This window comes from Caretta caretta, chromosome 7 (genome assembly GCF_965140235.1).
Source record: "Caretta caretta isolate rCarCar2 chromosome 7, rCarCar1.hap1, whole genome shotgun sequence".
Taxonomy (NCBI): domain Eukaryota; kingdom Metazoa; phylum Chordata; order Testudines; family Cheloniidae; genus Caretta; species Caretta caretta.
This window is the reverse complement of record NC_134212.1, coordinates 18396239-18408242: the sequence shown is the minus strand read 5'-3', so window position 1 is coordinate 18408242 and position 12004 is coordinate 18396239. Positions and strand designations below refer to the sequence as shown.

The following is a 12004-nucleotide window of genomic DNA, read 5'->3' as shown; positions in this document are numbered from 1 at the left end:
TCTTGTTATCATTGGGGAATGTGTTTATCGGGGTGTTCTGGTACCACCCTTCTGCAATATGCTTGTGCCTCGCACCTCTTAGGGGTATGTGTTTTTGCAATATCAGCCCTGTGCTCCGTGCCAAATTCTGTGAGCAGGGCCTGCCTCTTGCTCACAACCTGACTTTGCTTTATATCAGCAAAGTTTCGACCACTTTAGTTCAGGCCTCTGCTACAAGGGCTTATGTGTCAGGTGCTCTTCCTACTACAACAGTTATGCCAGGCTCAGGCTTTGGACAGGGGTGGTGGCGTCTGGCGGGATTTCTGAGCGCTTGGGCCAACTATAGTGGAGCGTGGTGATGGATTCACGGGAGGGCCAGCGGTGGGATCCCAGCAGACGTCCCTGTGGATGCAAGGGGAGGGTCCCGTTGCCCCTGCTGACCCCTGTGGTTTAAACTGGCTGTGCCTCTGTGACAGGGAGCTATCCCCCTTCTCCCTCAATCGCCGGCCCCACCCTGGTCGGGCCCCGCCACAGGCCTGCCGGGGAGCAGAGCGCAGCCGCAGCACGAACTACATCTCCCAGCAACCGCCGGGGCGGGGGGCCGGAAGTCTGCTCGCGCGCGCGCGCGGGCGCGCCGGTTGCTGTGCCGGGAGGCGAGCGCGGGTGATTTGGGGCCGGCTGCGGGCGGGTCGGGAGCGGGCCCTGCCTGTGGCGGGCACCATGGCGCTGGCCGAGCCGCGCTGGCCGGAGAACCTCTCCCTGCTGAAAGTAAGTGGGAGGGAGGCTCCCCGGGGCTTCAGTCCCGGCGCTGCGCTGGGGGAGCTCGCTGGAGCCGCGGATCCCAGCTGTGTGGGCTGGGACCGAGCCCCTGCACTCCCGCCTCCTCTTCCCCCCCCCGACATGGGGGTAGAGGGACAGTGAGAGCGGGGGGAGGCCTGGGGCCTGCCCAGTGAGAGCTGGGGGGCGGGGCCTGGGGGAAAGGCACTCAGGGGGGCGCCCGTTGATGCTTATTGGGGGTGGTAATAGACTTATGGTCCAAAGAGCCTTATAAGTCAGAGTGGAGTCCTTAAAATCCTGAAGGAAGAGAGTGGTTCTCGAGAGCTGGCCAAGTGTCAGGGCTGGCATTTTGATTCATGGGGGGGCTCCCAAGAGTGACGTTGGGGATCTCTGAAGTATAGAGGATTGTAGCTGGCCTTAGAGTGGAATTTACCGTTCCCACCCCCAAAAACTTTTAGATGGCAGAGCTTTCAACAAGACCCATGTCCCTATTTTTCCGAGGGAGGGAGCTGGATGGGGAGAGTTTGTCAGGAGGAATATCCAATAATATTGAATTACTAGTAAAGCTCCCATTTGGGAAGGGTCTTCTGCAAGAACTGCCTTTCCCTTCCCCCTTTTCACTCTTGAGCTCTAGCAGGAGTGCCAAAGATTAAATATACACACTGGAACTGATTTTGGAAGCTGTTCTATGTTCAGTTTGTTTATTGAATTTGTGTTCAGCAAGCCGAATAGCTATGTGACCGTTTGCATTTGTGTTTACATTTAGTGTAACAGCTCTTGATGTAAAGCAACTGTTAAACGCATCCCCAAGAGATGTGAGGGATTTTTGGTTTTCATCTATGGGGTTTAGGAAACTGCTGGACAAGAATTTCTGAGATTGAAAGCGTGTAGATATTTCTTATATCATACATATAGTCAGACGAAGAGCTCTTGAAGGGTGTCTTCAAATGACATTAACTTTATTTTTCCCATTTCAGGCAGTGGATGATTTGTTGCGTTGTGGGATATGCTTTGATTACTTCGATATTGCAATGATCATACCACAGTGTTCACATACCTGTAAGTACAGGAGTATTTTTATGGGTCTGTGTACATATCCCTTACTAGTGTCTGACTCTCATTCCATCCTGTCATCTCTTCTATTAGATCTTAGGGTATGTCTATACAGCAGTGTAAGCCCAGGCTCGAGCCTAACCCCCTCTTGCATCCACACACGAATTGTGTTAACCTAGGGCTTGAACCTACAGTCTCAGGACCCTGCAGGGCTGGAGGGTCCAGGCCCGTGTTAAGCTGACACCTGCATAATGGCATAGAGAGTACACTTATAAAGTTTTTGGCTGATAGCAAGCTTTGAAGGGGTTGCAAGAGCTTTGGAGGATAGGATTAAAATTCAAAATGATCTGGACAAGCTGGAGAAATGGTCTGAAGAAAATAGGATGAAATTCAATAAGGACAAATGCAAAGTTCTCCACTTAGGAAGGAACTATCAATTGGACACATACAAAATGGGAAATGACTGCCTAGGAAGGAGTATTGTGGAAAGGGATTTGGGGGTCATAGTGGATCGCAAGCTAAATATGAGTCAACAGAGTAATACTGTTGCAAAAAAAGCAAACATCGTTTTGGGATGTATTAGCAGGAGGGTTGTAAGCAAGACACAAGTAGTAATTTTTCCGCTCTACTTCGTGCTGATTAGGCCTCAACTGTGTATTGTGTCCAGTTCTGGGCACCACATTATAGGAAAGATGTGTACAAATTGGAGAAAGTCCAGAGATGAGCAACAAAAATGATAACAGTCTGGAAAAAAAGAATTGCATTAGTTTAGTCTGGAGAGGAGAAACTGTGGGGTGATATAACAGTTTTCAAGTACTTAATAGGTTGATAAAAGGAGGAGGGAGGTAAATTGTTGTCTTTAACCTTTGATGGTAGGACAAGAAGCAATGGGCTTAAATTGCAGCAAGGGCGGTTTAGGTTGGACATTAGGAAAAACTTCCTAACTGTCAGGGTGGTTAAGCACGGGAATAAATTGCCTATAGAGGTTGTAGAATCTCTGTCATTGGAGATTTTTAAGGGTCAGTTAGACAAACACCTGTCAGGAATGGTCTAGAAGATAATACGTAGTCCTGCTTTGAGTGTAGGGGGCTGGACTAGAAGACCTCTTGAGGTCCCTTCCAGTCCTATGATTCTAGGATCTGAGCCTTGTCACTTTCCTGTTTGCATGTGGCCCCGGTTTGACTTGGGTCCCAGAAGTCCTCTGGATGTATCCCAGAGTTCATTGGGGCAACTTCCTTAGTTTTCTCTATGCGGACAGTCTGTGATGCAGTCTATTGGACTGTATTGCAAATGGAAGCCACACTTCCCTTTGCAAAGGGCAGCAGCTCAGATAAGCTTTAACTTGTTGTTTCCTGAACACTGGTCTGCAAGCACACTATCAGAGAGCCTGCAGGGTTTTTAGGGGAGACTGATCAGAAGAAGCTTTTCGCAGAGGGAGCTGGTCAGCCAGATTTTAGTGCACGCTGCCCAGGTGCCCCTGCACACGCAGCCTCAGGGAGGGCAGGAGAGGCCAGAGAGCAGAGTGTGGACCAAGTGGCTGCCCTGCAGGAAGAGGGAGCATCAGAGCTCCTGGCTCAGCTAGGCTGGGGGAAGGGATGACCCCACAACACCGTGGCCACACCTCCTTCTTGCAGGGCAGCTGCTTGGTCCCCGCTCTACTCTCTGATCCACTCCTGCCCTCCCTGGGGCTGTGTGGGCAGGGGCATCTGGGCAGCGCACACTGTCAGGGCGGCAAGTGGTAGAACACTGTAAATCTGCTTTATATTCATCGCTGCAGATATCCGTGGACCATGTTTGTGGATCTGATGCGGATAAAGATTTTCTATCTGCGCAGGGCTCTAGCGAGGGGAGCCAGCCCCAAAACCACCTCGTAGCCTCCTGTGGCAGTGACTCTGGCTACTCCTCAGAGCTTGCCCAGAGCAGAGAGCAAAGCTGACAGGTGGGAGGTGGCTCCCAGCTGCCAGGATGTTGGGGGTTATCTCTCCCCTGGCTGTACTGATCCAGGACCTCTGCAACTCTGCCTCCATTCAGGGCAGCCTCGTTGTCCCACTCTGCCCTTTGTCTCTTGCTTCTGGGGCTCCCCTGCCCTTCCTGGGGCTGCGTGTGCAGAGATGCCTGGGCAGCATTCACTGTGAGGGCAGTGAATGGGAGCCAGTCCCAAAACTTCACCACATGCTCCCGGGGACCCCTTATCCCTGCCTCCAGCAGTATAGCAGGGATAACGGATTCCCAGGGTGTGTGAACTGGAGTACGTTGCACCCCAGGACCTGGGGATGCACTTCACTGCTTCACAGCTTGCAGCAGCCACGCTGTGTGTGGCGTGTGGTTTTTCTTCTGAAACCTACACTTTGTCAACCTTCAAAACAAACAGACAACAATAAATAAATAACCAAACAAACAAAAATACCTTCATTGAACATCCTATTTTAAAAATTAAGAATCACAAAGTTTCATTTTAATAGTTTCTCAGCCCTGGACAGGGATGTCCTAATTATCCTCAGAACAGGTGCACATGGGGATTTTTCTGCCAGTGTGACTCAGCCTAGAGGTGGAGAGCCCCATTCTCAAACTACATGGTAGTTCAGTATAAAGCCTTCTCAAACTACCTACCAAAGGAGCTCATTGTGCAGTTTGTGTTACTGAAGGGACTCAGGTGCCCATAAGGAGCACCGTCAGAGTTAGGAAACAGGGTGGGCAGTAGAGCTTTCTCACTTTGCAACACGTTCGTAGGGCTAGAGCATCAATGCTGGTTTGAGGGGGAGGAGAGGCACTAGGCACTCTGGGACAGGGTTACTTTGACTCAGGTCTGTGCACTGCAGTGTGGACGCCAGAGTTATAGGTTTGAGCACGGGTCAGAAAATCCTTAACCTAGGGTTAAAATGCAGTATAAACATGCAAGCCCAGTGTTCTCTGACCCAGTTTAGCTGACTTGAGTCCTACTAACCCTGGGCTTACATTGCTGGTTAGACATGCCCTTAGTGTTTGTGTGCATATAGGTGAACCTTTTTACTTCTTTTGCTTTTTACAACAAGCTTATGCCTACTGTCCTGTGACTAACATTCTAGGTTAGTAAAGGTCATATAAAAGACTTAGACTCAGCGATTACAATGAGCAGTTACAGAACTTGATTCTGTAGCCATGCTCTGTACAGGAGTTCTATTCACTTGAATTAACAGGAGTTCTACATGTGGAGTGACTGCAGAATCAGGCCCTATGTGAGTGAACCTCTGTGTGGTACATCAACAGATGGAGGCTAAAGTTATGCAGATTCCTTTCCTGCCACCCCTCTTTGGCCTTATAGAATTTATTGCCTAGAGCTGTATTAAATTTTCCATGCATCTCTCCACTCTGTCCCAGGGCATACAGGAACAACAGTAGCATAACTTAGGTTGACTTACAGCTTTAGTGTAGACTAGCCCTTAGGAAGGTATATTGCAGAAGCAGTTTGACGTAGGTGTGCTTGTGACTGCTGGAGACAGAGAGGTACAGGAAATTTAATTGGAATGATAAGAAAATGCATGCTAAAATTATCTTTAATAATTGTTTGTTATTGCTTGATGTGTTCTTCCAGCTGTTGTTAGACAGCTGAATGCTCAAAGCAATCTGTGAATAACTTGGGATGCAGAGCGTGATGCTTCTGACAGACTTTTCCTTAAAAATAGAGTTGTTCCAAGAGGAAGTGCAATTATAATATTATTGGAAAGTTTAATCAACTCTACTTAGGTGTAATGAAAGCCATATCCATGAGTTAAAACTAGGACAGAACATTTACTTGAAGTAGACTAGTAGGGAATAAAAACCTATCAGCAGAGAACTTAATCAAATCTATTAATTTACAGAACAGTAACACTGAGCACACATATGCTTATGGAGCTTTACATTCTCAAAGCACTTAAAAACACCCCTGTGAGGGAGGTCTTATCTCCATTTTACTGAATGGAGAAATTGAGGCAGAGAAGTGAAGTGCTTTGCCCATATCCACTCACTGAGTCATTGTCAGAACTGGGATTGGAATTTAGGAATTCCTAGGCCCTTCTTACTCCGTTAGTCTGGAGAAGCCCTTCTGGAAGGCTCAATTGTGCAAGATGCTGAGCATCCTCAACTCCCACTGAAGTAAACTTTCAACTTTGGTTGAGGGCACTAAGCACATTGCAGGATCAAGCCCTTACCCCCTTTAATCGTTTCTTAGCAGGAGGATAAAAATAATGGCTATTTGAAGGCTCTCTTAAGTTAATGAGAGTTACTGAATTGACTTCAGCGAACTTTGGACAAGGTCCTAAAAGATAGGAGCATGCAACCTGTGTTAAATCTTCACCGTGATTTTACTCCATATACTGGATGGGGGTTGAATTTTGTGGTTCTAGGAAGTGTAGTTATTTCAAACTTGAAGGTTAGCTCAGTAAACCTTGCTATTTTAACAATAGTAGTTGATGTTGCTTTGGGGTATATTTGCTAAATATTTTTTTTTAAATGGACACACAGACTGAGATCAAATGCTGAAATATGTTGGTAAACGTTCCATTAAAATAGAATAATATTCTTTATTGAATGTTTCTCTTTTTATGTATGACTATAATTACTTTAGTTCACATTTTGCTAGGTTTTTTTAAAAAAAATAATATAGTTACTCAACAATGTGTGTTCATCTTAGCTTAGTACACTCTGATTATATGGTATGTAACTTGTTTTTTCAGATTGTTCCCTTTGTATACGAAAATTTCTGTCTTACAAAACTCAGTGTCCAACATGTTGTGTGGTAAGTGTTTTTGTTTTGTTTTTCTTTTTTTTATATATTGTTTTGGGCAAATCTTCAGTATTAAGACCTTTTCATCTTTGGGTCTAATCAAATATGTCATTTTAAGATATACAGAACTGCTTCTTATAGTGTTCTCCTCTGCTGGTATTTTCAAACGTGAGGTCCTCAAGTTGAGCACCTAAAATTCATATCTAGTCAGCTACCATAAATAAGTGTCATGATTTTTTTCAGAGGTGCTGAATATTAATTGAAGTCATTTAAATCTTTGGCACCTAAATAAGTGGTCTAATACAGATTTAGGCACTCGTAGGCACCTGAATGCCCCGAAGGGACAATTAATTTTCATCAACCTTTGATCATTCCATGGTGCACGTTACTGGTCTTTTAAAGAGACACTATCAGGTTGAATTTGATCCAGAATTTAGGATTAGTAAAAATAAGCTTTTATAGAAACTATAGCCAATAGAAATGGCTTTTGATTGATTCTTCCCTCCCCCCTCCCATATTTTAAATTGAAGAGTACATGTTATTTGGGGGTGGCTGGTGATGGAATGTTTAGATACAAAAATCACTTCTGAGTATACTCAATGAGAGCATTTTCTAACATTTACAGTTCTGATTAAGTAAGTCCTGTCGATGCTGCTGCTCCACTTTGCATAGTGGAGATTAAGTGTACTCCTATGTGTCTATTGTGTAGAATACGTAGTTTAATATATTTGCTACTCATATTGTAAAATGTGTTCCATACAACACATCAGATATGTAGTGCAGCTCTTCTGGGGTGGGAGATGGCAGTATACTATACAGCAGAGGGGTGACTGATGTTGGCCATGGATACTGGAGTAAATCCCTTCTGTTCTGAAAAACGCTGTGAGGACCAGTTATACCCCTGCAGTACAGGCAGGACTGACTTATTAAGATCTTCTATGAAAGACTTTCACTTAATAAAGTGCATGGAAGACCATTCATCTTTGGCTTTAAGCCAGTTGGGTTTTACTGGATGTTTTTAAATGGTAGGCTGCTTAAACACAACAAACAATGTTTCAAAAGTACTGGCAAAATATAGGTGATTTTCCTTGCATATTCCTAAAGCATAAGTCTGTTCAAGGCCAGAATTCAGAAAGGTCTATTTGTAATATATTATCAGTTTTTTGACGTTTAAAAAAGTGCAGACTTCTCGGTATATATTTCTGGACTGCACATTTTATATCCATCCTTCTACCTTCTTAAAAATTGATATGAGTAAGAGCAAATGGTAACACAGGAGAAAAATTAAAATAGAGAGGAAGGTTCTTTTAAAAGAATATGTATGCAGAAAACTACCCAATAATCTGTATCTTTTATTCCACCATTATTCAGACTATGACATTGTCCTTTGTTTACTCCTTCTTGCTTAATGTTTGCATCTCATTCTTAGGAGCCTACTTTTGTCTTCCAAAATAATTGGAGCTAGGGTACAATAAAGCATTGTTGGAAACTAGTGTTCATGGGGTTGGTCTTAAAACAAAGTATTGTTTTTTTTATCTATACTTCTGGATATTACCTAACATTTTCAAGACTCACTTATTTCACGGTCTTAGATGGTTTTCAGTAGAAGATATTTGTACTTAATTTTTATGGAACTTTTTTGACATAACAATTTTGAGGGGTAATGGTTTTATGGGTGGTGTCTGAAACACACATCTGAGAAGTAAATTATGTGTGTTTGAACACTGTCTGTTTACTTCTGTTCTTTTGTAGGCAGTCACGGAACCTGACCTGAAAAATAACCGGATATTAGATGAGCTGGTAAAAAACTTTAATTCTGCAAGGTACAACAGAATTTTACAAATATTATGCATGTTTCCATGGTTAGAAATATAGATATCACTTGACTCCTTTAGTTCAGATTGCACGCCATAGTGTGTGTGGTTTGAGTTAGAAACCCAGGCCCATGTGTCATAATGCAACCAAAGAGAATAAACTAGTGAAAATTTTCACATCCGTGTCTCATATAGTAGAGGAATTGATTAATGGGTGTATGTGGGCAGATTCATGTTTAATTTGTAACCTAAATGCCACAAGGATGGACTAATTTTAGGAAAAAAGGGCCTGATTGTAAAGTGCATTTTGCATACTTAATTATAGATGAAGTCAATGGAATCTTATATGGGCAGAAGATGTCTCTAATGGTTTATTACAGGTTTTTATAAGGAACCCATCATTGTGATAGCTGTGCACATAATCTGGTTTTAAAAAAAATAAAAGTCGGGAGGAAGGGGTATTTAGCTCTTCCATTTTTACAAATTATGTAGCTTCATTCTGTTCAGCCAAATAGACCAGCTTTGTCATTCTGACTTGAGGCAGATGACCATTTTGAGAACTTGTTCGCCGTTTATGAAGAAATACTGGAAAAAATCACACTCCTGGGCTGTGTGATAATCTTTGTGAAAGATACTAGGTGCTGGAATGTGTTTACATTGTAGTGCACCAATACAAATAAATTAATATAAATAGAGATACATTTACTTCTACCTTTTTGTACCTGTATTCTTTGCACTTCTATTGCCTGATCCAGTGTCTACTGAAGTCTATGGGAGCCTTTGCATGGATTTCAGTAGGCTTTGGACCTGGCCCTTCGTACTTCGTAGTGGTGCCCTCTATACAAGTTAGTAAGATAGTTGGTAGCAGTGTTACAGCTGCTTTATGGTGCTTCAAAGATGTTTGTAATTAATTTTATACTCAAGTTTACTCCGACCTGTGACCTCCCTCCTAGTCAGGTTTGCTTGAAGCCGATAGCAGTACTGGAAGTCAGAACTGATAATTGTATCCTCCACATATTGCATTGGACAATAACAAATTGAGTGTTGGGTATGCCTGGAATTTCTGTTAAATAGTGAGACCTGCAAACAGACATACTCTGTAGCATGTACTATACTAGAAAAGCGACTCTGTTTATGTAAATGAATGGTCTTTAGCTGAAAATGACTGGAAGAAAGTCATAACTGCAGTAGAAATACTAAACTAGATATGTTGTGTGCTAGAGTTACAGTATAAAGTTTGCTAGTGTGATTCTAAAATGATAATTATCTATAAAATTGTAAACATGACACAATCCTATGAAAATCTGAGAGTGAAGTCCATTTTCCTATTGGATGCTGTACTAGTCTTTAACTACTAAGGTAAGTTCAGTGGAATAAACAGAATACTATTTCAGATTCTTTTGGAAACGTTAATAAATGAGTTAATCCTTTTCAATTGCATTATAAATCATGAACCTCAGGCTTTTCCTAACAGCTAGTGATCTGCTAAATGAAAGAGGAGAAAGCCAAAGCCATAAATAACCGTGCAATACTGAGATTCCTTACAACCAGCCATTAACAAAGAAAATGTAATAGAGAACCTGGCAGTGAGGCAGAGCAGGTTCTGGAAAATTTCCTGTAACTCACTAGTCCTGCTGCTGTTGCCAGCCAGCGTAGTCTGCCACCTTGGAAGGCCTTTAAGCTCCTGTTGCTACTGATTTCCCATAAGACCCTTCAGAGTCATAAACTCATGTTGGGAGCCAGCGTACAGGGACAAAGGGAAAAGCAGTGTCAGAGTGCACAAGGTACTTCCTCTGTGAAAGAGATGTTGCCAAATCCATTTTAGGGTTATAGTGACTATTGTTTTATTAAAAGGTGCTGATGAAAGTTGGACAACTTCTTTGCTAGTTGTGAGAATGAACTGTGTTAGCATTGATCTGCTTGTCTTCCAATTCCTAAATGTAATTTCTTTAGTGGGTGATTCATGCTTATTTGCCTGAGTGGTTACACTGAACTTCTGACCTCCCTGTACAGCGTAAACTGTTCTTTTAAATACATTACTAACTCATATATAGGAGGTGTTAAGCCTCTTGTTACTTTTTTTACCTCAACAAAACAGGTTAACTTTATTAATAGGCTAATATACATATGCCCATTTCCTTCTAAGATCAGGGCAATTGCCCTGGGAAAAGGGATTGAATACTGAGATTTGTACAGGGCAGTACTCTGATGGGTTTTCTCTGTAATAGTAATGCTTTTCTTAAATGTAAGGAGTTAATTTTGGACATGGAGATTTATATCATTGCTATGTTTCTTAAAGAAATGAGGACACAAAGGTGAACCACAGAATGGAGAAATGTTACAGTGATACAGATTCAAAAGGACATGTATTCCAATCTAGAAAATCCTAAAACCTGGAACTAGCTCAGAAAAGTCACTTTCATAGGTGAAAGGCAACTGTAAAAAATAAATAAATAAAAAAAATATTTTGGAGAAGACTTGAGTGATGTTGCTGATATTCTATGGAAGCAGTTGCGTTTCTGAACAGAAACAGAATCCTTCTGTAGCAGAGATGATATAATGGAAACTACGAGAGAGGTATTTATTAGATGCCTGAGATGATAATGGAAGGAAAGAAAGGTCTAACATGCCAAGAGAAGAAGGAGATGTACTGGGAAGACCTAGATTGCCACATCCTATGGCAGCAGCTGCTTTACTTACTTACTGGTCTTAATGAAGTTCCAGCTTGCATTAGGGATGCCTACGAAGGGCACACACAGACCTCACTGAATTTAAATTTTATTTCTTTCACTCATTCTTGTGGGAGAATTTGTGATCCAGAGATGAATTAGAAAGTCCACTCGTAGAGTTAGTGACATTATTCTGGCACGGTGAGGGTGGGAAAAGAGAAAATGCACCTTTGCGACAGTATTGTATTACAAATACCCATAATTGAAAGAAGAGTATTTGAACAATACTTTTTAGCCATGGATTTAAAGCAAAAACAAACAAAAAAAAAAACAACCCAAAAACTTGTCTGGGTGAAAATTTTTATTTATTTTTAACTGAGCTCACACTATAATTTTGTAAAAGAAAAAGGGAGTTAAATCATGTAATTTCAATCCGGCTTCAGATTTTTGATTTAAAAGGGCTCATAGAAAAGTACTAGCTTTGTGTGAGAAATTAAAAAAAAAAAAATCCCCAAATTTCCCATGAAAATTTTTTTTTATGACCCACTGAAAACCTCCCCCCCCCCCGTAAAATCAGAAAATATTTTTGGTTTCAAGGTTTTCATAGGAAACAAAATAGAAAATTTCAACAATAATGAACATTTTCAGCAAAGTTTTCTTTTTGGTTGAAAAAATGTTTTGACAAAAATGTTTTGACAGTTCTGATGATTATTTACTCAGAAGATAATTCTCACTTGAACTTAAGGGGCAGAAGAAATGTAAAGTTGTCCAAGGAGCCTAAAATCTGAATTTTTCTAGTTAGTTAATAGATTTGCAGGAATATTGTGCCTTCACTTGGATGTTTTTGTCTTCCTTATTTCCTGCTTTGCTCTTGGTTCGCCTTAGGGATTTATTTTGTAGCCCTGAATAGTGGGAACAGTGAAAGAAGCACAAGTTGGTATAGAATTTACCACAGTGTCGGTGCATTT

At 42.0% G+C, this 12004-nt stretch overlaps 1 protein-coding gene across 6 annotated transcripts in view; it reads left to right on the top strand.

Moving 5' to 3' along the window:
* The first annotated feature begins 612 nt into the window (after positions 1-612).
* RAD18 (RAD18 E3 ubiquitin protein ligase) overlaps positions 613-12004 on the top strand; it is a 127641-nt gene continuing 116249 nt past the window's right edge. For all 6 annotated transcript variants that reach the window (XR_007357460.2, XM_048856095.2, XM_048856096.2 and 3 more), the window contains exons 1-4: positions 613-747; positions 1734-1815; positions 6504-6565; positions 8306-8376. Coding sequence is in view for 5 of the 6 variants with exons in the window: in XM_048856095.2 (XP_048712052.2) it covers positions 700-747; positions 1734-1815; positions 6504-6565; positions 8306-8376 (263 nt within the window). In the remaining variant the exon portion in view is untranslated. The remainder of the gene's footprint in view (positions 748-1733; positions 1816-6503; positions 6566-8305; positions 8377-12004) is intronic.